At 42.0% G+C, this 27456-nt stretch overlaps 1 protein-coding gene across 7 annotated transcripts in view; it reads left to right on the forward strand.

The window, feature by feature from the left end:
- Positions 1-27456, forward strand: part of LRCH1 (leucine rich repeats and calponin homology domain containing 1) — a 214563-nt gene that overhangs the window by 89802 nt on the left and 97305 nt on the right. For all 7 annotated transcript variants that reach the window (XM_075919027.2, XM_075919026.2, XM_075919025.2 and 4 more), the window contains 2 exons: positions 5924-6068; positions 26484-26610. In XM_075919027.2, the coding sequence (XP_075775142.2) occupies positions 5924-6068; positions 26484-26610 (272 nt within the window). The remainder of the gene's footprint in view (positions 1-5923; positions 6069-26483; positions 26611-27456) is intronic.

Below are 27456 nucleotides of genomic sequence, written 5' to 3' on the forward strand. Positions count from 1 at the left end.
TTTTATTGACATTTATTTTAGGTACCATGCAAATTGACTTGAGGTTGAGCCACTCATGGGTACTGGAATGCTCTATTTAAGCCAGAATCCTCTGTTCCAGGCCAAGAAAAACTCTATTAACAGACCACATCATCATAGAATATACATTTATAGATTACCCAAAGGATACAATAATAAAATAAAAACTCATAGCATAGTACCACTAAATATAAAATTAAGTACTTTGCAAGAGTTTCTACACAGATGCAGATATTAAAACCTGTTTGTTTATTTATTGAGGTAGAGTGTTTAACTTGTCCATATTACTCTCTTCTTCCCACCACCAGTTTGCAAGAGATGGGATTTTTTAAATTTTCATATGGAAAATATCCTAGGACAGGGAATGGAGGACTTGGTTTAATATAATATCAAAATGGTGCAATAAATACCAGAGCAATGTTCCTTAAATACTGCAATGTGGCATCACAACATCCTGGTATAAATTATTGGACCCATTCATCTAATGACAGGAATCTCTGCATCCTATATCTAACCATAATTGGGGCTAAAGGGGACTTCTAGTTTGTAGGCTGGAGTTGTGCTGATGAACCAAAGGGCATCTTGCTTTGTGCACATCTGTAAGTCAGCTAAACTATTTTCATGTGACAGTGGCTTTTACTTGTTTGTCTTGAGACTTGAACCAAACCTGAGCTCTATCTAAGTCAAGGGTTCTGTCAGCTGAGTGCTGACAGTAAAATTTTCATCTTTTTTCCTGTCAGTGTATGCTTGTTTGAGGTAAACAACAACAAAAAATGTAGCTTAACAATTATTCAAATATACAATTACATGTACATGTACATTTCAGTAAGGAAGGTTTAGGTTGGACATTAGGAAAAACTTCTTAACTGTCAGGGTGGCCCATTGCTAGAGTTGCAATGTTTGGCTTATGGACTAATGAAAAAAATATCAAAAGAAGACAGTTACCCCCTACATACTAGCAAGTTAGTTTCATCATAACCTTAGTGAAATCTAGGCTAATTTTCATTATTGACTGTTCTGTTTTTTTAAATTAGTTACAATTGAGTAGCATACATTATTAAATAGCCCCAAATAATTTGTTAACTTATAAGCATCCAGTTATTTTGCATGGCTAACTGATATAAACTGTGTATAAATTTAAATGAATTTTTAACTGTTAAGACTTAACATATAATTAAGCAGACAATGGTTGAGTCTAATAATTTGATCTCCTTAGGTTGTTATAACTTTCTGTGGACTTTTCTCCAAATTTGAATTGTTTGGTTTTCCTACCTGTTATCAGATGCTGATAAACAGATAAGGAAACATGTAAAAAAGGGCTGTTTTGTTCATACTGCTTCACACTGAAAATCTGTGATAGAAGTGGGTGAAAGGGGAGAAATTTTATTCATACTTCTCCAGTAGTTCTTTGCCAGTCTTGTAGTTGTGTGTTGTCATCTTACAATGCACAAAAGTCTTTTTAAAATTAAAAAAATGGTATTTCTTGCCAGTCATATTTTTTTTTCTTTCCTTGGCACAAGGTATGGATAATAACGTTTCTGAATGGTGAGACACCTCAAATGACTTAAACAGGCTATCCCAATCCAGTACAAGTTGCAGTTTTATACCACAGCATCTCTCACTTTTTTGCATTTTCTTTAGAAAGATTATTTTATACTTCGTTCTTTTTTATCACTCCAGGCTGTAAATTTGGTTTGGTCTAGTAACCATGAGTTACGTGCTCTGATTCTGCATGATATTTGAAGATTAGCTTATTATGCAAGTAGTCCCATTGATTTTCATGGTTGCAGAAATAAAGAAGTTATGTAATGGTTGCCATGACTACATAATGTAGGTAATCTAAATCTATTTTAACCAATACCTTATTTGCTGTATCTAAATTGTGGCAAGAAATTTCCTTTTTAAATATACTTTACTGGGTTGTTTCCTTATCAGTAAGAGAGGTTCTTCTGGCTAAATTATGTCCTCAGTGGCACTTGTTGTGCTAATATATTCCATGTATTAAAATGTTAATACTGTAGTACAATGTTATGCATATCAGTGATTTAAGGCCTGAATTTGAGGCATGTTATGCTGCAAATTGTGAGAGCCTCTCTCAAAGGAGTTTTAGGTCCTGTACCAGCTAGGTACGTAAGCTGACTATGAATGGATGTTGAGTTTTGTCAGCTAACTCTTTTAATACATGATATGCTTAATAATCTCTATTTTATGTCTCCCTGCATTCCATAATTCTGCAGCCCATAATTAGTCCTGAAATGTACTCCTTGTCGCAGAAATGTTTATTAAAATGTTTGCTTTAATTAAAATAATATTTCTAGGCCTTATGATTGTGGCGATAACCTTGAACATGAAGAGGCAGCATAAACTGAGGGTGTAGAAGCAGAACTGCTTCATTTCTCTTGCTCAGAGGCTTTAAGATTTCATAGTTCTGTGGCTTCTGGACTTGACTAGTTTTGAAGATCCAAATTCTGTTATTTGGAGATGGAGTTAGTACTGGGTTTCAACCATTCTGCTTGGTGTCTTCCTATCTGGCTAGGACTTACTTTCAGCTGCCTCTAGCTCTCCAGCTTTTCTTTCAGGAGTTAATTAGATTACAATGCATTTTCTCTGCACTGTGCGCTGAACTGGAGACCACAAGGTCAGACTGTGAGACCTAGAGTCCAGATTGGAGGCAGTAAACGTGGGCTACCTGGAGGCAGGTAGGCTGTCGGGAGAAAAATGAGCAAGAGGGGACCAACTGATACAGGATGCAAGCTCCAATATCCCTGGCATGTGGAGGGAAGGAGATTTTGTGCTGGGCCACTTGGACAATATTGTTCTTTCAGTTGTTTAGCACTTAGACCTGTAAGTGGGGGTGGGCGAAGGGATTAAAAATAGAAAATAAAGTGTTTTGAAATTAAACCTAGGAACTGAAATTTCAGGAACCAGAAGACTGGACTAAAGGGTTTCCTCTACTTTAATTGTGAAGAAATAGCTTTACGAAAAAGATGATTAGTAGGTACTCTAAAAACGTGTGGATAAACTCCAAGTCAGAAGTAAAATCTGATACTTGGAAGACCTTTTTGACAAGTCACTTGATAAATAAAAAGTACTTTTCTTGACCATGCATCTGACAAAGTGGTTTTTACCCACGATAGCTTATGCTCAAATAAATCTGTTAGTCTTTAAGGTACCACAGGACTCCTACTTGTTTTTACAGATATAGACTAACACAGCTACCCTCTGAGACTTCTCTTGAGGAGCTAGGCATAGTAATTATTCGGCTGTGGAGGAGGGAGCGTATTTGTCATACTGTTAGTAATGAAGCATGAATGCTCTGAAATATGAGCAGCTGCAGTCTTGCTGCTGTTATGTTTGTAGCTCTCATTTTCTGTGAGGTAGGGGAATTTGAGGCTAGCAAGCTGTAGTGTGACAAGTCTATTTGTTCTAGTCAGGGTGGTGAAGATTGGTGATAGTTTTATCACACTGTTCAGAGAAGAGGGATGTCCTGTGAAGTGCAGCTCCATTTTGTTTAACTAATGTCATTGCGCGCACCCATGCACATTTTATGAATTGGGCCACATGTCAACCTTTTGACATGGTTTTGTATATTTAAAAAGAGTGTCAGGTTTGGTAGGAATTAAGTTACCTTTGTTCTTACACTTGTTTCCCACTATATGTTCTTTTTGTGTTCTTAATAAAAAACAAAACAACAAACTACTAACCTAAATTATTTTGTTCTTCACATTAGGGTTGCCAGCTTTCTAATCACACAAAACTGAACACTCTTGCTCTGCCCTGCCCCCCTGTTCACTCCTTCCCCCCTTCCCCTATTGGTTGCTCTCCCCCACCCTCACTTACTTTCACCAGGCTGAGGTGGGTGCTGTGGTGTAGGAGGGAGTGAGGGATCCAACTGGGAGTGCAGGCTCTGGGGTGAGCCTGGGGATGAGGGGCTTGGGGTGCAGGAAGGGACTCAGGGCTCAGACAGGAGGTGAGGGGGGGTAGGAGGGAGGGAGTTTGAGAGCAGAAGGAGATTCTGAGCCAGTTCAGGTGGTTAGAATGCTGGAGAGGGTCGGGAGTGCAGGTCCTGATGGCGCTTGCACCAGCACCCAGGAAGCAGCTCACAGGACCTAGGCATGTGTTTACATGTTTGAGACTGTATAAGATAGTGAACACCTTGGGATTCCAGAAATTGAAAAAGGAATGTAAATCTTTGATCTGTACCTTCACCGTATGTCTGTCATTTAGCTATTTTACTACTTCACAAAACTATGTGGTTAAAGTGAAATTGTTTAAAGTAAATCTGTCAGATATGGACTTTTGTTTGATGGATCGGATAGTCCTTCTGTAGTCTTACTATATTTCCTCTTCATTTGTTGTTCTTGAAAAAGTTATAAATTAATCCCAGAAAACAAACAGCTAAACTAACATTGACTATGCCCTAAGTAATATTCATATTGTTGCTATCAAGGAATGCATTTCTGTGACTGTTAGAAAGTGGACTGGTTGAAAAGAGCTGTGCATCAGTATCTACAAAGTTTTGTTAATCTTTTGATATATTCTGTTGCAATGAAGTGCACATTTCAGGAGTTATGCTTTTAAGCCTAATAGGATGGCATTTTTTCTTAGCATTTTGAGTCCAGTGAATAATTATTTTAATGAAATTGAATAACAGGCAGTTTAATATTTCATATTTTACATTCAGTAAGAAAGAGACTTCGGTTTCAGGCTTCTAGGCATTACTAAGTTTGTTCAGTATTATGGAAACTAGTGTGATAGTCCCGTCTTTATGACTAAGATGGCAATATTTATTTTAATAATGAAATATAGCTGTTTAATGCAATGTTTCTCAACCAATGGTACGAGCGCCCTTAGTAGGGTTGCCAGGTGTCCAGTTTTGAACCGGATAGTCTGGTATTTGAGGGTTCTGTCCGGGAAACCAAATTGAGAAAATACCGGACATATAAAATGTTTGGTATTTTCTAATTAGGTACATTTTATTATTCGGAGTATCAGTACGTAGTTGCGAACTGCCTGGCTGGCAGACACGCCCACACTGCATGAGTGTGTCTATCAGCCAGGCAATACGCAACGACATGAGGAGGGGGCGGGAGGGAATCCCTGGGGCCGGATTTGCTTGTGCTTTGCCGGGACCGTATGCGGGACGGGCAGCACCCCGGGATTTCCATGCACCTGGATCAGTCCCACTCCCCCTGACTCCCTCCCAATCTCCCCCGGCCAGCCCCACTGCCCCCGACCCCCTGCTTTCCCCATCCAGCCCCGCTCCCCCAACCAACCCTGCTTCCCACCGGCTGCTTCTTTCCTCCTCCCCCCTCCCAATCTCCTGGCCAGCTCTGCTCCCCTGACCCCCTCCCAGCCAGCCCTGCTTCTCACTGGCTGGTCCCCCCCCCCAATCTCCCCTTGCCAGCCCTGCTGCCCCCGACCCTCCTCCTCCCCCCCCCGCCAGCCCTGCTTCCCGCCAGCCGGTTTCCTTCCCCCTCCGCTTTCCTTGGCCACCCCGCTCCCCTCCCAGCTGGTGTCCCCCCACATGAGGGACACATCAATGTCTGATTATTTTTTTAAGCCACCTGGTAACCCTAATCCTTAGGGTTACTCGAGAAGTCTGAGGAGGTACATCAACACAACTGACATTTGGAGAAAACTGAATTTTTGTTTTAAGTTTTACAGCATTTTATTATTTTTGTACTTTTTACCCCCAAAAATTTCATCGCCCAGCTACAATTAAGTTGTTTAAACAAATGTGTTGCAATGGTAGAAAAAAAATTGTGACTGAAAACCGTAGATACTGGGGATATTTACAATTTTTTTTAAAGGAATACTTTATGAAAAAAAGGTTGAGAAACACTGGTTTAAAGTATATATATTTGATGGTTCAAAAATATACTTTTTCTTTTTCTATCCTCAGATCTTTCTAAGAATAGATTAACTGAAGTTCCTATGGAGCTGTGCCATTTTGTGTCACTGGAAACGCTAAATCTGTACCACAATTGTATTAAAATTATTCCAGATGCCATAGTTAATTTACAGATGCTGACTTATTTAAATTTGAGGTAAGTTAATTTTACCACTTTTTCTATATGTTGTCAGCTATGATGACTCTTTTTCTCTCTACATTTTGCATCCCTTTGGAAACATCACTGGCTATGTTGCTCATTTTATTGACTTGTGTAAGGCAGAAGCCAGTTTCCAGTAGAATTTTCTGTCCTCTGTTAATTTTGTATGTGAATACATCATATTTTAAAATAAGCTCTTACAGAAGAAATGAAGAAGCATCGATTCTTCAACCCTCCCATATTGCATGAAACGGCTGCCTCCCTTCTGAGGTGCAGAGTCCACTTACATAATTATACAGCCTCTTGCATGTGATTGCCGCAGGAAGTCAGTATGTACATAAATGTGCTGGAATTGTAGGCAGACCAGTTAGCATGCTAGGCCTTCCTCCCGCTCATTCATTTCCTCCATGTCCACATGTTCTCCAGCAATATTGTGTCAGAGGTATACATCAACAAACTGGCAGTGGGGGGTCTCCTTCTCTCTGCCATGAATAGGTCCTGTTTTAGAACTAGTGCATCAAGAACCATGTGATGCTGCAAGCCACGCATCCACCGGGCACCCAGAATTTCCTAGCCAATATGGTCAACAGGACACTCTATCTCAATCACAAGTGGAGGCTTACATGATGCCATGCTCCAGTTGTTCATTGTAAAGTGGGGCACTCCCCAATGGGATCTCTTTGCCACTCACGAGAACTGAAAGCTGTCCTGATATTCTTCCACTGGAGCAACAGGGGACAGCTCTCAGGGCGCTACTCCCTTCCTCCCCCATGCCTTTTCCTATGCAAGTGCCACACAAGGTTTGATGGGATAGAGCCATTGCCATACTTATAGCCCCACACTGGCCCTATCAGTTCTGGATTGCAGACTACCTCACTCTCCACCTGCACACCCTTCTACCTTCTCATACTCCCCGATTTACTCACACAAGATTGCGGGAAAATCTGTCATAACAGTCTAGACTCTTTTCACACATTCACGGCACACTGTGTCGTCATGCAAGTGCAGCTATAAATGCTGCTGTAGACAAAGCTGTGCTGCAAACTGCACTTCCACTGACATCCTTGAAACTACCTCCATGCTGATTACTTCTTGTGAGTCACCAGTATGTGGAATACACCCGGGGACAATTGCTTGGAGAAGAATAGGAGATTTACCAGTAACTGGAGGTTCTTTGAAAGGTATAGTCCTTACCTGTATTCTACAGCCCATCTGCTTTGGACTGGATTCCATAATAGTAAGAGGGAAGCTGGAGAGTTGTCGACCCACACTATTATACCCTGAGCTGTGAGCACTATGCACATGTGGGTCAATGGACACAGCTAAGAAATACTTTGGGATTCAGGTGCATGGTGTGCAAATGCACACGTGTGGAATACACAGAGGGACTGTGCATCTCAAAGAACCTCCAGTTACAGGTAAGTAATCTCCTGTTTCCTACCTGGTATTGTCTGTGCAAATCATGATAGCCAATTAAAGCAACACAATCCATTGCCAACTTTGCATTAATTTTATTATGACAGTAATAAACGTTACATGGCCTCACAAAAATACGTGTGGCATATGCATTCTTTTATTTTTAATTTAAGCTAACATTAAATGTCTGTCTCCATCTGAAAAGAACTACATTAAATAGTATGAAAACATTTATTCACCTTTTTCAGAAAAGTTCAGTGCGTTCATGTCTAAAACGTATTACATTTTGGAAATAGTATCTATAATACTTGTGTAATTATCCTGCATTTATGCAAATGCTTTGTGGATATACCAAAATATTTAACTTTTGAGAAAACTTAATCAGAATAATGGATACCAAATTTATTCTAATTCTCCAGTATTAAAAATAAAAAGCATGCTGAGGTAATGCTAAATAAATATTGTATTATTAATACTTAGCACTATATGAATTCAGAAAGAGTTAGAGATATAAAACCTCATAATGCTCCTGAGTGGTAAAACAAGGCCAAATAAGGTACTACAGAAAAGCATGTAAGTATAATTGTTTTAAAGTTAATCAGACTGTTTGATAAGATTATTGCAAGGCTTGAGAAAAGCCTCTTGTCCTGTAGGAATAAAGATTTTGCCCTGGTTAAGTCATTGGGACCTTTTCTAGAAGACATGTATAAAGAAAGGAGCAACAGGGTATTGGAGAAAAGAAATAGAGGGTTTTGAAGTTACTTTTTGTAGACTGTTAGCAGTGAAACAGATTGGCACAGGTTCTGCTTCTTTTCTGTAAAGGAAGTGGAGGGGGGTTGGAGGCAGAAGAGAAGTTGGAGACTTTGCCTTTTCCTATGGAGGTGAGAGTAAACAAAGTGACCCACACAGCGAAAAAGTATTAATTAAAGTGAGGGTAGAGGGTATGTTATAATTTATCTTTATGTGGAGACAAGTTGAAGGCAGATTTGTTGTTGAGGAGATGAAGATATAGCACTCTCTTTCTCTGTATAACCAGGTGTGACTTTGCAGGTGTGTGAGGCCTTCCAAGGTTTGGTGGTGTGTGAGCATTTTTCATCAAGGTTGTTAGTTTTAGGCTTCGGGCTTGCAGGTATTAAGGACACTTTTCAAATCCTGGTCATATTCTTACCGAGCGGTAGTTTAGAAGCGATCAGGGCTATGAGTTTGGACAGTTACCTAGAACACGAGTAAAGTGTTTTTAATCACTCTAGTTCCTGATAGAAACAGTCACTTGTAGTTTGTAATGGTGCTACAATTGGATATATACAAAACTATTATAATTGTTTATTTGTACTGCTATAGCAGCTGGAATCCCAAGTCATGGACTACCCATTGTGGTAGTCAGTATGCATTACAAACACAGAACAAAAAGGCCATGCTTGCTTCCAATGGCCTACCATTTAAGTATAAGACAAGGGACAAGTATAAGATGTAGACAGATGGGGGAAGTACCAGAAACAGTGAGATAGAATTGGTTAGATTAACAAGTAGCAGTTTCAAGCAATATATAATAAACTTGTAATTGAATCTGGTAATTATGGTGACTTCACATACTATTGATAGTGCAATTTGTGTGATTTGCACGTGTTGCCATAAACCCAGGATAGCAGTTACAGAACCAAACCATAGTGTTAGAATTGTTATTTAATAACAATAACACTGAATAACATACTATAAACAATAATAAAATGTGTCATTGTTCTTATTAGGCAATGTAAAATTGTCCCTTGTTTAATTGACTTTTGAAGCCATTTCCGCTTTGGATAGACTCAGTAAAAATCTGTAGGAGAGAGGGGAAAAAAAGCTACATTTGATTGTCATTTAATGGTCTGTTGCCCACCAATTTGTTCTGCCCCTCTCAGTGTCCAAATCAATCCTGTTTCCTCAGTTTCCACTTCTGCCTGTCATACCAGTTCTGTCAGTTTTGTCCCCCTCCCCTATCTCCACTTCTGCTACTGTAGGTCTCTGCCATAGATCTTAGGGTGTTCTTCAATCCTGTTTCAGGCAAGGGGTGCTGTAGTAGAGCCTCTGGCCTCCTCTTTTCTAGTGTTGCAGACAGAGAAAAAGAGGAGAAGGGTGAAGAGATGTTTCTGTTCTGAATGGAAGATAAGTGAATGGGCACTCTGCTCCCTCCTCAGCTGTGGATGAGAGAGACTCTTCTGCTTCCTTCAGAGCTGAACTTTGCAAGGGATCTGGAGAGTTTTATGTTATCATAAGAAGAGCTCAAGCTTCCTCTGAAATTCTGTCATTTGGAAAACAATCATGAGAATTGTCAGTACTGGCTTACACAGATTTCATGGGAAAGCAACCCAGAATTGAAACTTTAAAAGGAATGATGTAAAATATATATTTTTATTCTGGATTTAGAAGATACTCCTGAAAATGTTATCTTTCAGGTTGGAAATTCAGGAGTAGCTGACTCAATCACAGACCAGGGTGCTATTCTAAAAACACAGGGTATCAGCTGCTTGTTCTAGGTTGAGGCCTGGTGGCTGGCGCAGAGGTTGAATTTAGGTATAGGGTCGGGACTGGGCCAAGAGAAGCGCTGAAATGGGTGTACAGGAACAGGCTGTGGCTCAGACAGGACTAAGGTCATGGGCAAGACAAACCACTGTTGTAGCCAGAATCCAGATTTAGGCCATAGGTCAAAGCCAGCTAGGAATGAGTCCAATTTTCAGTTGCAGGGCTGGAACGGCTCATTAACTGTGCTAGAGCAAGGTCAGAATAGGAACAAGGTTCCAATAGCTAACTTGCAGTTCTTGGTTGGTGAAATGCCGGAGCCTGGGGATTAGCTGACCCAGGTGCTGCTCAGGAATAGGCTGCTTCCACATGCCCAAGAAGTAAGTGACTGTAGTCTCTGTTGGAGGTATACATCAGCGCAGCTGAGTTGCTGCCATATGCCTGAATGACGACTCGTGTCTCTCTTGAAGGAGTTAGTCCTGGTAGCTTTGATTTGGCTGTGGGTTTGCCTCATGTAAGATATTGCAGATATTCATATATCATTTAAATAATGTGGTTTATATTATTTTGGGAACCACTAAAGCTAGAAAAATTACTATAAATCATTGACGACTGGTATTTTAAATTTTTCAGTAGAATAGAGCCCTTGTTGTTTTGCGGAGTATCATGCTTTGAATTGCCACTTGATTCTGAAATGTGGTCTGCTTGTATTTTTGCCCAACAGCTTGAGCCAAATTGCTCTTGCAACTCATTGATTTCAGGTAGTTAATCCTGGGAGATGTACCAGACACTTTCCTGCACATCCCAGGAAGGCCCATAAACAGGATGTATATGACATTCTTTCTTGTCTACAAGGTCCATAGATGCATTAACCAGTAGTTTCTCATTCTACATAGACTCATAGACTTTAAGGTCAGAAGGGACCATTATGATCATCTAGTCTGACCCCCTGCACAGTGCAGGCCACAGAATCTCACCCACCCCTCTTAGAATAATCCTCTCACCTATGTCTCAGATATTGAAGCCTTCAAATACTTTGAAGACCCCAAGATGCAGAGAATCCTCCAGCTGTGATCTGTGCCCCATGCTACAGAGGAAGGCAAAAAAAACCCAGGGTCTCTGTCAATCTACCCTGGAGGAAAATTCCTTCCCGACCCCAAATATGGTGATCAGCTAAACCCTGAGCATGTGGGCAAGACTCACCAGTCAAACACCCAGAAAGTTCTCTATAGTAACTCCATTGACCTATTTCACACTGATAATGAATGATCAATTAGTTACCAAGATCATGTTCTCAAACCATCCCCTTATCATAGACCTGGAAGAGACACTAGAAGGTCATCAAGTCCAGCCCCCTGCTCCAGGCAGGACCAGTCCCATCTAAATCAACCTGGCCAGGGCTTTGTCAAGCCGGAATTTAAACATCTCTAGGGATGGAGACTCCACTACTTCCCTAAGTAACCCATTCCAGTGCTTCACCACCCTCCTAGTGAAATAGTTTTTCCTAATATCCAACCTGGACCTCTCCCACCATAACTTGAGACCATTGTTCCTTGTTCTGCCATCTGTCACTACTGAGAACAGCCTCTCTCCATCCTCTTTGGAACCTCCCTTCAGGAAGTTGAAGGCTGCTATCAAATCCCCCCTCACTTTTCGCTTCTCCAGACTAAACAGACCCAACTCCGTCAGCCTCTCCTCATAAGTCATGTGCTCCAGCCCCCTAATCATTTTGGTTGGCCTCCGCTGAACCCTCTCCAATGCATCCACATCCTTTTTGTAGTGGGGGGCCCAGAACTGGACACAATACTCCAGATGTGGCCTCACCAATGCCGAATAAAGGGGAATAATGACATCCCTGGATCTGCTAGCAATGCTCCTCTTAATGCAACCTAATATGCCATTAGCCTTCTTGGCTACAAGGGCACACTGTTGACTCATATCCAGCTTCTCATCCACTGTACTACTACTTAGCTGGTTGGTCCCCAGCTTGTAACTATGCTTGGGATTCTTCCGTCCCAAGTGCAGGACTCTACACTTCTCCTGGTTGAACCTCATCAGATTTCTTGTGGCCCAATCCTCCAATTTGTCTAAGTCACTCTGGACCCTATCTCTGCCCTTAAGCGTATCTACCTCTCCCCCCAGCTTAGTGTCATCTGCAAACTTGCTGAGGGTGCAATCCATCCCCTCATCCAGATCATTAATAAAGATATTGAACAAAACTGGTCCTAGAACCGAACCTTGGGGCTCTCTGCTAGAAACCGACTGCCATCCTGACATCGAGCCATTGATCACTACCTGCTGGGCCCGGCCTTTTAGCCATTTTTCTATCCATCTTACCGTCCATTTATCCAATCCACATTCCCTTAACTTGCTGGCAAGAATATTGTGGGAGACCATATCAAAAGCCTTGCTAAAGTCAAGGTATATCACATCCACTGACTTCCCCATGTCCACCGAGCCAGTTACCTCATCATAGAAGCTAATCAGATTGGTCAGGCATGACTTTCCCTTTGTGAATCCATGCTGACTATTCCTAATCACTTTCCTCTCATCCAAGTGCCTCAAAATGGATTCCTTAAGGATCCCTTCCATGATTTTTCCAGGAACTGAGGTAAGACTGACCGGCCTATAGTTCCCTGGATCATCCTTCTTCCCTTTTTTGAAGATGGGCACTACATTTGCCTTTTTCCAATCATCCGGGATTTCTCCCGATCTCCACAACTTTTCAAAGATAATAGCCAAAGGCTCCTCAATGACATTTGCCAACTCCCTCAGTACCCTCGGGTGCACTAAGTCCAGACCCATGGATTTATGTACATTTAGCTTTTCTAAAGAGTTCCTAACCTGTTCTTTGCCCACCACGGGCTGTCCATCTTCATCCCATCTTGCGTCACTTAGCGCAGAAGTCCAGGAGCCGACCTTGTCCGTGAATACAGAGGCAAAGAAAGCATTGAGTACTTCAGCTTTCCCCACATAATCTGTCACTAAGTTACCTCCTTCATCCATTAGGGGCTGCACAACCTCTCTGATCACCTTCTTCTTGTTAACATGCCTGTAGAAACCTTCCTTGTTATCCTTCACATCCTTAGCCAGTCGCAATTCCATTTGCGCTTTCGCCTTCCTGATAACCCCCCGGCATTCTCGAGCTATACATTTAAACCCCTCACTGGTCATTTGTCCAAGTTTCCACTTTTTGTAAGCTTCCTTTTTGTGCTTAAGTTCACCAAGGATTTCCCCTGTAAGCCAATCCGGTCTCCTACCATGTTTGCCTCTCTTGCTACGCATCGGGATGGTTTCTTTCTGTGCCTTCAATAAGGCTTCTTTAAAATACTGCCAGCTGTCCTGGACTCCTTTCCCCTTCATGTTAGCATCCCAAAGGATTCTGCCCATCAGATCTCTGAGGGAGTCAAAATCTGCTTTTCTGAAGTCCAAGATGTGTATTTTACTACTCTCTTTTCTTCCTTTGGTCAGGATCCTGAGATCTACAATCTCATGATCACTGCTTCCCAGGTTGTCATCCACCTCTACTTCCCCTATTAGTTCCTCCCTGTTTGTGATCAGAAGGTCAAGCTGCCCATGGCCCCTGGTCGGATCCTTCAGCACTTGTGTCAAGAAGTTATCCCCAACATTCTCCAAAAGCTTCCTGGATTGCCTGTGTACTGTCATATTGGTTTCCCAACAGATGTCAGGGTGATTAAAGTCCCCCACGAGAACCAGGGCCTGCGATCTGGCAGCTTCGCTCCGTTGTCCAAAGAAAACCTCATCTACCTCATCCACCTGATTCGGTGGTCTATAGCAGACACCAACCACAACATCACTGCTGTTGTTTACTCCTTTAAACTTAACCCATAGACTCTCAACAGGTTTTTCTCCCTCTTCATACTGGAGTTCAGAGCAATCGTAGTGCTCTCTTACATATAGCGCAACTCCTCCTCCTTTTCTCTCCTGCCTGTTCTTCCTGAACAGTCTATACCCTTCCATGACAGCACTTCAGTCATGCGAGTCATCCCACCAAGTCTCTGTTATCCTAATTAAGTCATATTTCTTGGACTGGGCCAGGGCCTCCTGTTCTTCCTGTTTGTTGCCCAGGCTTCTCGCGTTAGTGTATACAAACACTTCAGGTAACTAGTTGATTGCCCTATCTTCTCCATTCGAGACCGGGGTCCTCCTTTCTTGCTCCTTCCTCTCTGCATTTCTTCCCGGTATCCGACTTTCCCTCTCCCCTCAGGGTTTTGGTCACCGTCCCCCGACGAACCTAGTTTAAAGCCCTCCTCACTAGGTTTGCAAGCCTTCCCGCGAATATGCTCCTTCCTCTCTTCGTTAGGTGGATCCCATCTCTTCCTAACAATCCCTGTGCCCGGAACAGAGTCCCATGGTCGAAGAAACCAAAGCCCTCTCTGCGACACCACCTGCGCAACCACGCATTTACATCCTCAATTCGATGATCCCTGTCCAGTCTTTTCCCTTCAACAGGGAGGATGGACGAGAACACCACTTGCGCTCTGAATTCTTGGATCCTTCTTCCCAGCACTACATAATCCGCAGTAACCCGCTCAAGGTCATTCTCGGCCGTATCGTTAGTTCCTATGTGGAGAAGCAGGAAGGGGTAGCGATCGGAAGGTTTCATCAGTTTGGTAAGCCTCTCAGTCACATCCTGAATGCGAGCTCCCGATAAGCAGCACACCTCTTGAGATTCCAGGTCCGGACAGCAGAGGGATGGTTCAGTCCCTCTTAGAATGGAGTCCCCGACCACCACCACCCGTTGTTTTCTTTTGGGGGTCGTGGCCGTGGAACCCCCATCCCTAGGACTACGCATCCCATGCCTTCCAGTAGATGGTATTCACTTCTGGTTTCTTCCTTGTGAGGTCCCTTCCAAAGAATTCACCTCTGCAGAGCCTGTGGAGAGAGCTTGAAAGCGATTACTTACTTCTATAGCATCGGGGGATTCCCATGCTGGCCTTTTTCCCCTTCTAGAAGTTACATGCTGCCAGTTCTCTTCTTGGTCACGTACTGCCATCTCTGTTTCCTCTGCCTTCCGTGCTTGAAGGATTAAACGCTGCCTTCTATCGAGGAAGTCTTCATCCTCTCTGATCGAACGTAGGGTCGACACTTGGGCCTCCAGTCCTCTAAATTTTTCTTCCAAAATGTCGACCAGCTTGCACTTCGTGCAGATGAAATCTGTTCTGTCTTCCGGGAGGAAGACAAACATGGCACAGGCTGTGCAGGTAACAGCAGCAGACCCATCACCATCCATCACTGCTGTCCTGGAGAAAGGCAAGAGAACCTCCCGCCCTTCCCTCTCCCCTTCCAAACTCCCTCTCTAAACTCCCTGTTAGCACTCACCTGTTCGCAAGCTCTTTGGTCGCTTGCCCACTGCCTTATAAAGCCCCTCCCCCTACCAAGGCTCAGCCAATCCGCAGAGGCATCTAGAATTCAAACTTTAATTAGAAGCCAACAGTTTCCACCTGCCAGTCACAGCCAATCAGAGCCCCTACGAATCATAGCCAATCACAGCACAATCTCCATCAAGGGGAGGGGGAGGGCAAAGGGAAAGTGGGGGGGTGGGGGAAAGCCTCACTCTCAAACACGGGGAAAATAAATAAATAAATAAACAAACAAACAAACAAAAAACACACACCAACCCTCACTCACAAGCTCACCACACAGCAAGCAAGCCCCAAACACAACACACAAAAACAAACAAGAAAGAAAAAAAAACCCCACACCACACCACCACACACGAACAGACACAAGCTCAGCACACAGTAAGAAAGCCCCAACAACAAAACACACTTCCCTCAAGAGTCCTGTATCTGCTTCTCGTTTACCTGGAGAACTCCCTCTCTAAACTCCCTGTTAGCACTCACCCGTACATATAGCTACATAGGCAGAACTAGACCTGCAAGTCAGTTCTCTGAAAACTTCCACACAGTATGCAGCGGCGGTCAAAAGGGCAAATAGGATGCTAGGATTTATTAAGAAAGGGACAGAAAATAAGACACAGAATGTCTTACTGCCCCTGCATAAAACTATGGTACGCCCACATCTTGAATGCTGTGTACAGATGTGGTCTCCTCACCTCAAAAAAGATATTTTGGCCTTGGAAAGGGTTCAGAAAAGGGCAACTAAAATGATTAGGGGTTTGGAAGAGGTCCCATATGAAGAGAGGTTAAAGCGACTGGGACTTTTCAGTTTAGAAAAGAGGAGACTGAGGGGGGATATGATAGAGGTATATAAAATCATGAGTGGTGTGGAGAGGGCGCATAAAGAAAAGTTATTTTTTAGCTCCCATAATAGAAGAACTAAAGGACACTAAATGAAATTAATGTGTAGCAGGTTTAAAACTAATAAAAGAAAGTTCTTCTTCACACAGTTTGTAGTCAACCTGTGGAACTCATTGCCAGAAGAGGCTGTGAATGCTAGGACTATAGCAGAGTTTAAAGAGAAGCAAGATAATTTCATGGAGGTTAGGTCCATAAAAGGCTATTAGGCAGGGGATAGAAATGGTGTCCCTGGCCTCTGTTTGTCAGAGGCTGGAGAAAGATGGCAGGAGACAAATCGCTTGATCATTGTCTTCAGTCCACCCTTTCTGGGGCACCTAGTGTTGACCACTCTCGGTAGACAGGCTACTGGGCTAGATGGACCTTTGGTCTGACCCAGTACGTCTGTTCTTGTGTAATGATGAAATTTGGTGTCCTGTGCTAGTAGACCTGTTTATAGTACAGGCAGTCCCCGAGTTACGCGGATCCGACTTATGTCGGATCCGCAGTTACGAACGGGACTTTTCTCGCCCCGGAGGACGGGAGCGGCGGGACGCCCAGATGTGCCGCGGTCCGCCGCCCCCGTCCTCCGGGGCAAGAAAAGCTGCTCCCCGTCTCCCTGGTCTGCAGGGAGACGGGGAGCAAAGCCGCGGAGCACACCCGCAGCGGGACAGCCTGGGCGCGCTTGAGATGTCCCCCTGCGGGCGTGCTCCGCGGCTTTGTTCCCGTCTCCCGACCAGCAGACCAGAGAGATGGGGAGCAAAGCCTCGGAGCACGCCAGCAGTGGGACAGCTGCGGCGCGCCTGGACTGTCCCGCTGCCCGGGTGCTCTGCGGCTTTGCTCCGCGTCTCCCAGGTCAGCAGACCAGGGAGACGGAGCAAAGCCGTGGAGGACTTGGGCGGTCCCGCCACCCCCGTCTCCCTGGTCTGGTGGGGGGGGGTGCAGCTAGTGCCCCCCTCCCCAGCAGACCAGGCTTTTCTTGCTACCCCTGGGGTAGAGCAGCTGGGGGCAGCCGGGTTGGTCCCGCAGCGCCGCTCCGGACCAACCCGGCAGCACCCCAGCTGCTGTGCCCCAGGCGTCCTGGAATCAGCCGCTGATCAGTTTCAGCAGCAGCTGACTTGGGGACGCCTGTGTTTCTTAAGTTGAATCTGTATGTAAGTCAGAACTGGCATCCAGATTCAGCCGCGGTTGAAACTGATCAGTTTCAGCAGCGGCTGACGCCAGTTCCGACTTACATACAGATTCAACTTAAGAACAAACCTACAGTCCCTATCTTGTACGTAACCCGGGGACTGCCTGTACACATGAAATGCAACACCTTGCACCCTCGTTTTCCTCCTGAAAAGGTGAGCCAGGAGTCATAGACACATGCTTTCTCCCATTTGACCTAAGAAAGAAGCTCTGGCATGTATTGGATATTCAGACACACCATTTGACCTCTATCTGTCACATGCAGGCTTTTCACAAGTGTAAAGCTCTATTCTTTTTCTGCCATCCAGCATTTCAAGGAAAGAACCTCAAAATCTATCATTTCAGGGTGGTTGAGATGGTGCATGCATAAAGCATGCAAGTCAGACACCACCCCCCGCAATGAGCCTCAAAGTCCATTTACTAAGAGCAGCAGGAGTCTCCTGGACTGAAAGATCTTCTTTATCATATGAGAGCTGCAGGGAAGACAGTTCATACCTTCTCAACATTTTACTTAGGAGAAAGCTGTCTTTGGTAGCTGAGTGGTTGCAGAATTAGAGAAGGAATTTAAAACCATCTGTATTAAATCTTCCTTGAGACAAGCGGCTATGTTATTGCTAAACAATGCCATTGGTTAATGGGTTTGTGGACCTTGTAGATGAAAGAACATAGGAACATTTATTTATTACTTTCTCTGAGTTAAAATCCACACAGATCTGCTTGAAGCATCTATTTGACCAGTAGGCTAAAAATTCCTGTTAGGTTCATTCAAATTTTGGTCAGGAAAAGTTATGCTCTACAATAGGGATTCATTGTTTATTGCAATAGGAATAGGCATAGATAATGAGGGATTATCTTTTTCTGTGGACGCTGTGTTAGCTTGTGTGTTAGCCCTCCCTTATCAGAAACTTGACAGGTCTGATTTTGCCTCTGTAGCTGCATTTGTAGGCTGTAAGACAGTTGGACCTTACAACGCAGAGAAAGAAATATTTGTTTAATTAACATAATTGTTCCTGTACCATATTCTAGCACCACTGATGGACAGAGCCTCTTGGTGTCTCTATGTACTCTCTCCTGTTTCTGTACTTTCAGCAATAATGAGGTTATATTTTTCCATCTATTATTTAATGGCTCTGTGATGAAAGTAAATTCTGCTTCCCAGTCTGACTTTCCTGTCATATATCCTATTCTACCAACTGTGTGCTCTATTCACTGTTACTAAAATAATTGAGGGCACATTCTGTCATTTTGTAGGCACAGAAACATGGCAAATTTAGTTTTAAATTTAATTACACAATTTGACCGGTATACTATTTTTTTTCCTGTTGCTGAGTAGTTTTCTTGTCCTTCAGCTGTATGGTTACTGGAAACAAAATTTGGGTCTGTCCTCCCAAGTCCAAATATAATTTCTATTTGAGTTTTAATTATTTAAATTTAATCACTCTCACCATTAATGAGTGATCTGAAATATTACATTTTAGATGGAAATCCTTATTGGACATGAAGGTCCAATCTTCAACTGCACTTTGAAGAGTGAACTGAGGATGTTTTCTATGAATAAATTAATTATGATTTCCAAGTACCATTTGAAAGAACTGATAAAGTGAGGAGATGGAGAACTGACAGAAATAAGATTGTTGTTGCCATTGTTGCTATGGTGATGTTATACATGTGCTCTGAATTTATTGCAGCTTCTCCTTTTAAATGATTTAGGGCGAAGCAAATTTGTTTGTTTGTATTCTGGATAACTATTATGGGGAAAATAGTCATTGGTTGGAACCCCCGAATATAGCCAAATATAGCACAGATGTATGTCGTCAAAATTGCATTATACTCTCCTCCCAATACACATTAGCTTGACTTTCTTCAGGGCTGTGGTATGCCTTTGCTATATTCTTCTTATCTTTATTCTTAGTTTTTCCAAAACAGAAAAATTAGCTGCTTTTTAAGTTTATTTTGCTGGTATTTTGGCTATGTTTAGACTACAAGCCTCTTTCAAAAGAGGCTTTTTTGAAAGAATCTTTCAAAAAAGCCTCTTTTGAAAGAGCGTCTTGACTGCAACCAGTATTTTCGAAAAAGAGAGCTGCTTTTTCGAAAGAGAGCACCCAGGCAGTCTCGATGCTCTCTTTCGAAAAAGCACTGTTTTTAGAACAGATGTCTAGATTATGAATTGGATAAAAAAACTATGGAGAGCAATGTGAGAGAGCTTATGTGGGAATTTGATTTGGTCTAATTTAAATGTAGGACATTTAATGCAATTTTAAATGAAATGTGTCTTGGGTTTTCAAAATATGGTCATGCAGTGACATATATTTAGAGGATGACTAAAATAGCTTTTAAGAAGGTATAAATGTACATTAACATTAACGGTAGATGGTGCAGGATTTTAACTTGTAAGGAAAAGAAAACGAGATGTTTTGAGTTAGAAAAATATTAAGCTTCATGGGAAAATCAAGAGTTGAAAGCAAACCACTCTGTTGATTTTTATTTCTCAGAAACTTTATTCAAGAAATAAGTCCAAATCACAAAGTAAATTAACATTTTTATTTTGTGCTAAGAGTCATGCCTCCTCCTTTCACCATCCATCTTCCAAACCTCCTTCAACGTCTCTAAAATAGCGTAGGAGGGATAGGAAATTAAATCTGCCCAGGTGCCCTTGTCAAATATGACTCCTTTTTAGTCTCTGTGTCAATCCTCCACCCCCTCACTATTCACTAGGAGTATAGCCATTTTAATATGAATAAGATAATGGGTTCCTTCTAAGGGCTTTCTTATTTCCTAAATTAACTTTTTGTAAATTTATTTCTAATGGTCTTTCTCAATGAATTTCTTGGGTTTCTGTATGTTATAGAAATCAGTGAAATGGGGAACAGTGAATAGCCTTACTCCAGTCTAGTCATAACTTGTTTTCCAGCACCAGATTCATTATATTGCTAACCCTTTCCCTAGCTTCTTTTCATAAGCTATTTGTTAATACCGAACACCTGCAGGCCTCCTAGGCATCTGTGGTTACAGCAGATTGGATATGACTCCTACTGCCTGAAAGAAGTGAATGATAGATGATTTGTGCCTGTGCTCATGCTTAACTTTTTGGTAAAAATGATACGTGAATGCTGATTAACTACAGGTTGAAATAAAATCATTGCGTTCACCACAAAAGTGTTTGCTGATATTATTCAAGGAAAGCATGTTTTGTCATCTCTTTTCCAACAGCAGCAGCCTTCGTTGACTCTTGATTTATGGTTTTATATTTAAAAAAGTATCAAGTCATATTTTAATTTAATCAAAAACCCACTGTAGTTGTACATGTGCATTCTGTGTGTATTAACTCTCTCTAAGTTAGAGAATTAATGATCGTTTGAGTGAGAGAATTTAATCCATGACAATAGGGATGTTAAATTTTGTTTAATCAACACTAGTCGATTAGTCAATAAACAGGGGATCTGCAGTGGGGTTAGCCCCGAGAGCTAACCCCTCTGCGGCTCTGCCTTTTAACTGTATTAAGAGCCAGCAGGCTGTTAATATATTTAAAAGGCTGAAGTGCAGCAGTGGAGACCCCGGCGCCAGCCATACCAGCTGATTCCTGGCTCGCGCTGGGTCCCCCCTCTATGCTTCTGCTTTTTAAATGTATGAAGATCCTACATTTAAAAAGCAGAAGCACGGCCAGGAATCAGCTGGCATGGCTGGTGCTGGGTCCCCGCTACTCACCTGCCCCTCCCCTGCCACCTGCAGAGATGGTGCTGTGGGGAACCGGCTTTTAATACACAATACGTTGCATCCAATACAGTATGGTGCCAATCCTTACTCCTTATGCTGGAAGGGCGCTGGATACTAATTTGAAAATGAGGGGATGATGTCAAGTTGTGGGGGAAGCCCCTTCTCCTTTTTTTATTAGTAAGGTATTTTGAACTTCCAGGCCTCTTAACAATGTATTATTTTACTAAGTATCAGAGGGGTAGCCGTGTTAGTCTGAATCTGCAAAAGCGGCGAGGAGTCTTGTGGCACCTTATAGACTAACTGAAGTGTAGGAGCATAAGCATCTGACGAAGTGGGTCTTTGCCCACGAAAGCTTATGCTCCTACACTTCAGTTAGTCTATAAGGTGCCACAGGACTCCTCACCGCTTTTATTATTTTATTGTTTCATAACATTAAAACGTCCATGTAGGGCTTGGTCTGTCCATCACAGACCAAAGAGTATTTTCCCCTGTGATTGGAAAATTAAGAAGCAATATGGCAACAGTGAAGAATCTCCTCCTCTGTTTTCCCTCCCGGTGGCTTTTTATTTGCTATTATGCAGCTCCCGGTTGGAATATCACCTTGCTGCTGCAAAGATGCAGGAGGGTGATCTATGTGGCCCATATGCACAAGTTGTGGTCTTTGCACCACTTGTGGATGCATTCTGCTAAGAAAGTTTCATGGAGTGTGTTTCCTATAGCAGCTGCCCACCCGCTGCTTGTTTGGTATGTTGTATTTGTATTGAGAGAGCACCTGCTATTTGGACTGCTCTGGCTTCTTCTAGAAGTAGGATCTGGCAGTCCCTCTTCAGAACTCAGTCCCCTCAGTCAGAAGGGGAAAAAGCAGCTTACCCAATGGAACAGTCCCTCTAGCACAGCTAGTTGAAGCAGGTATGTGGGGGACGAGTAGGAGGAGAGGAGTAAACCTTATTGGAAACAGAGATCTTATTGCATTTGGGAGTGAAATGTAGTGAACTCTATCCACAACAGGGGTTCTCCTCTGTTGGGATGCTGTTTACAGTAGACTCTGCAGATGTTCAGAAACATAGTCTTGTATTCCCTGATCTCCTTGAACTCAGCTGCTCGCCAGTAGATTCTGAATATATCAGTGGGGTCTGCAAAGCCCTTTGTTTGGCTTACCTGCAGTGAAGCTTCTATGTCTGTGAGCCTTTGACTGTTTCTCGATTTGTGGGAGGATCTGGCAGCACACTCCCAATCTCAGTCATTTGTGGTGCCAAAACGGTCAGACACAATAGATTAAGCATCTGTTCATAATATGATCCTCTCTTACTCCACCTTATATGTTTGAAGATCAGTGAAATTTTAACTGTGTTGACATTTAAAATATCATTGGGTGTTGTAGTTAGCGCTCTTTGAAATGGATAAGGCAAGTCACACTCTGAGAGCTGTTGTTCCAAGTTGGGCAAACATTTGCAAAAGTGTCTGTTTCAGTTCATGTATTTGAGGCTGTCTGAACAAGGTAACTAGGGTCCTAGTTTTATTTATTTTAAATGAAAACCTAGATTCTGGAGAACAAGAAAGCATAAAAGAGATGCTGAGGCACTTCAATGCTCTTCAGCTCCATGTGAGCACCTTGTGGTAGTTTCCTAGCTCCCTGCTCTTTTCCCTATTGTACTTTCTTGAGTAAATGAATGTTTAGTGTTCCAATCTAAACAAGGTTCCTTTTGTTCTTCACCAAGGAAAAGTCCCAGAGAAGCCAGTCTTGTTTTTCTTTTTATGCTTCCTCCAGAGTCTTAAGGGATTTATTTATTTGATAAACCATTCAGCCAAATACATAATGTTGAAGCCCCTACTCATCTCTTCTTATCTAGATTGCTCACCTTCTTCTTCAGGAAGAAAAAGTCTCCATTGTGTCTGAAACAAATATTTAAATCTCCATCTCAGTTAGAACTCATGAGAACTAGGTTACCCGCTAAGAAGCATTTGTTCCACAATGCAGTTTGGAAACTTATTGGAGAAGATCGATTCCACAAGTCTTCCAGTATTTCTGGTTAAAGGACAAGAAAGGATTTTAATTGTTCACTCTGAGTGCTATGGAAACAGCCTAGTGCACCTTGGATCTTAAATCGGTGCTCTAGTTCAACAGACTCCAAGAATAATTTTCCGATCAATAACTTTCTTCCATGAGGCTAACTTAACTCTTTTCTGTTTGACCTCCTTAAGGAACCTAATGCTTCTTTGAGGGAGGAGCCTGCTTTAGAACTGTGTTTGCTAGGAGCGATCAAGAAAACTTTAATTTGAGGGCTAAACAGTTTTTAATTGTAGCCTACTGCTGTTATGTTTACAGATCAGCTATATCTATTCAAGTAGTTTAAAGACATTGGGATCCATAATTCTCTGCTTTTCACATTAGAAAAGTTTGAAGGAATTTCAGAAAGGTTATGATAGGAGCTATCAGTTGTAATGACATTGGATGTCTTCTTAAGGTTGCCAGGTGTCCGGTATTCATCTGGACATCCGGTATTTTTGCCTCCTGTCTGGTAAAAAAATTCAGAAAATACCGGACCCCTAAGATATCCGGTATTTTCTGATTTTTTTCCCCCGGCCAGGAGGTGAAAATGATAGGCACCTGGCAACCCTACAAACACTCAACGCCCGGCCTCCCTCTCCCCTTTCCCTCCCCGAGTCCCTCTCCGGCCCCCAACACACCCAGACCTCCGACCCTGTGCTTACTTGGTTCTGCAAGGTTGCCGGCAAAAAAACCAAGGGGAAGCAATGACTCCCCTGGGTCTTAGTGCTCAATCGCTCCCCTGTTCCTATCCCTGCACTCACTCTTAAAGGGGACATGCTGTTTTCATGCTGTTTTATTTTAATTTTTTTTCTTAATAAGTCTTGCTCAACAACTTTGGGCTCCCCCCTCTTTTTTTTCTTCAACAGAATTTTTTCCCAGTTTTTTTGGGGGGGTAGGGGACGCTGGTGTTCGGGATTTTTGTTTCAACCATCTGGCAACCGTATGTCTTCTACGTATGGCTGCTAATTTCGCACTTCATTGGTAGCTTGCAGAGCACTGTGGATCAGTCTGTTGGGAGGGAACATTTCCTCCTTGATTGAACTGTTACTCCTATTTGGGACTATTTTTTTTAAGAATATTTAGGCACTACTAATAGTTCAGATATACAGGTAACTCTGCTTCTTCCATCATCCCATGCCAAGAATCCTGAACTTTTCACTTCAGGAATGCATTGCGATTGCTCTCCTCTTAATTGAAAGGATGGCCTGTTTGCAAAGATGTCCAATTATTTTTAATGAAGGAAAAAAACCCACAAACCCTCTCAGCCCATATTTATACACCAGAAAGAAGCTAAGATGAGCACAAGACCTTGTAAAATGGTTTACTTATAAAATTTCTCTGCAGGAACAGAGCCTTTACAAACATTGATTGACTGTTAATCCATTTTGAAGGATTCAGTTGACCGTGAACTTTCCTGATAGGCAATTGTGCTTAAAGAATTGCTTGCAAGAATCACAGCATCAGTGTCCTTCCTCATCAGGATCTGAGCATATTCAAATTGAGCTGTAGTTTCTTCCTTGTCAGACAGAGTTGAAGCCTTGATAAATAAACTGTGCCAGGCTGCCACCTTGACCAGGCATTGGTGACTGCTGCATTTGGCTAAGAAAGGTGAAGATCGCCCTCTGCTGAGTTCCTCTTTTAAGGGAAGAAATTATTGGGATCATAGCTGGTGTGGTTCCATTCAGATTAGTCTCTGCATTCTGAGAGTCCTGTCAGGTTCTACTGGTAAGAAAACTGTTGTCTATAGGGTTGCCAGATGGTTTCAACAAAATTACCAGACACACTTGACATTACATCACAATCTACATTACAGCTTATTTAGAAAATACCAGACATTTATATTTTCTCAATTTGTTTCCTGAACAGAGCGCTCAAAAACTGGACTGTCCAGTTCAAAACCGGACACCTGACAGCCCTAGTTGTCTATTCTGATCAAAATCACAGAAAAGCAAACTAGCAGTTAACTCTGTGTGTGTTACTGAGTTGACTACTATAGCCACCCAGCCTATGAGGTTTTAAAAAAGGAAGTTCCTGTTAGGAACGAGGATTGCTGGCTAGCCTATAACGATGGTCTCAAACTGGGGAGCCTGACTGAAGGGTGAACAAGGAAGAAGAAAATTATCAAGGGTGGGAGAATGATTAGGGTTCCCAGGTGTCCTGTTTTGAACTGGAAAGTTCAGTATTTAAGCTTTCTTTTCGGGAAACAAATTGAGAAAATATAAATGTCTGGTATTTTCTAAATAAGCTGTAATGTAGATTGTGATGTAATGTCAAGTGGTTCCGGTATTTCTGTTGAAACCATCTGGCAACCCTAAAAATGATGGGTATGTGGTTGAATCACAGGATTAGGAATCAAGAGCCTTCCTTGGTGCATACTCTTCAACTCTGAGTAGCTTTAGGCAAGTAATCGAAGTTCTTGTTCCTTAGTTTTTCCATCTGCAGAATAAGTATGGTAACAAACATATTTCTGGCTCATATGGAACTTTAATATACATGAAGTATGTGTTATAGTAAAGTTCATAAATAAATGTTAGATTTGGTTGTTTGCCATCTTTTCTATTGTTGCTACTGGAGAGGGGAGAAACATTTTGGTCTGTTTTGAAAGATCAAGTTGCCGAAAGTGAATGATCAGGTAAGAGGATAAACAATTTGGCTCTTCTGATCTGAGGTATGTGAAGAGTTTCAGGCTGTAAAGAATTTTCAGTGCTCAGTTTTAAATACTTGGGTGAAAAATGGGTTGCTACAGACACAGAAATGTCTTCACATGTAACTGTGTTTTTAAAAACCAGAGGCATGCCAGTGTTTTCCTATGATCCGTTGTTGGCCTGTCTTTTAGTTAGCTTGAAAAAAAGTCTCATATTTATGCTTACTGCAGTAAAATCATAGATTTTTTTTAAATGCTTGCAGCTACTGCCCTCATTTGAGTTTCCTGCATTTGTTGTGAAGGAAAACAGCTGTTAAAGTTGATGTCACTTTGTTCATGCAATACATTCATGTATAAACTGATAAAAAGAATCATTCATTTGCTTCAGAATAATGCTATTCCATAAAGTGATTTTATTCTGCAAACAGAGGTGTTTTTCCCCTAATTTTACTTGTGTGATGCTTTAATGTATTTTTTTTCAAAACTTTCATTTACTTTTTTGTGTGAATTCAACTTGATATATTAAGATATCTTAATAACTGGAATTTTTTTTTTGCAGCACATCAGATTTTCTAAGTGAGCATACAACAAAATGTAACCTGTATTTTTAATGTTTGTTTTTGTTTCTTCTGTTGCAGTCGAAATCAGCTTTCTTCTTTGCCAGCTTGCCTGTGTGGTCTTCCTCTAAAAGTTTTAATTGCAAGTAACAATAAGCTAGGTTCCCTTCCAGAAGAGATAGGTCAGCTAAAACAGTTAATGGAACTGGTATGTTACTGATTTGGATGTTTGTTTTTGTTGTTTTATTACTAGTTGTAATATAATCAATTTTGTAAATAACATCCTGCCAAAACTCAATGATGCAATAATCACTGTTACACAATTAATGCCTCTTAACATGTGCTGAACTTCTTAATTACATCTGATAGGAAAATGATATAGTGTAAATGTCTCCTCTGCAGGCTCCCTGTCTTACACATCATACTCCTTGGGTTCATATAAAGCACATCAATAATGATAATCTTGCTGTTATTCTACCAAGTCACTCCTCCGTTCAAATCTCTCTACTGGCTCCCTGGTTTATTGCAGAGTGTTCAAGTTTCTTGTTCTGGCCTTCAAGTTACTTCCTAGTGCTGATCCTCACAACTTGTCTTTCCCCCCCCTTTTTTAGCTCTTTTTGTTTAAAAAATTATTCTAATCTTGTCAGATCCTTTTAGTTTCTCTTTCAAATATTTCCATGCTGTCCATTATGCATGGAATGCCTTCTCTGAAGTGATCCATATGGACCACTGTCCCCTTTTCTCAAAACCTACCTTTTCTATCATGACTGTGAGAAATCAACCAATTATTGAGGGGTTGGAAGGCAGGAATTAGATGGCACTTTATAATTTTGTTTTAAATTGTAAATCAGTAAAAGACTGTATGTATTTTAATGTTTTCTCCTCTGTCCTTTCCTTCCCCTTCATATGTTACTTGCTTTCTTAGATTGTAAACTCTTTTGAGTTTGGTCTGTCTTCCGCTTATTTCTGATCATGTAGCCCTCTTGACCTTAGCCATTGGTAAATGAACCAGTTGCTCTGGAATTATTCCTGAATGCTTAGTAGAAAAGCAACA

Source organism: Pelodiscus sinensis, chromosome 1, assembly GCF_052426305.1.
Source record: "Pelodiscus sinensis isolate ZL-2025 chromosome 1, ASM5242630v1, whole genome shotgun sequence".
Taxonomy (NCBI): Eukaryota; Metazoa; Chordata; order Testudines; family Trionychidae; genus Pelodiscus; species Pelodiscus sinensis.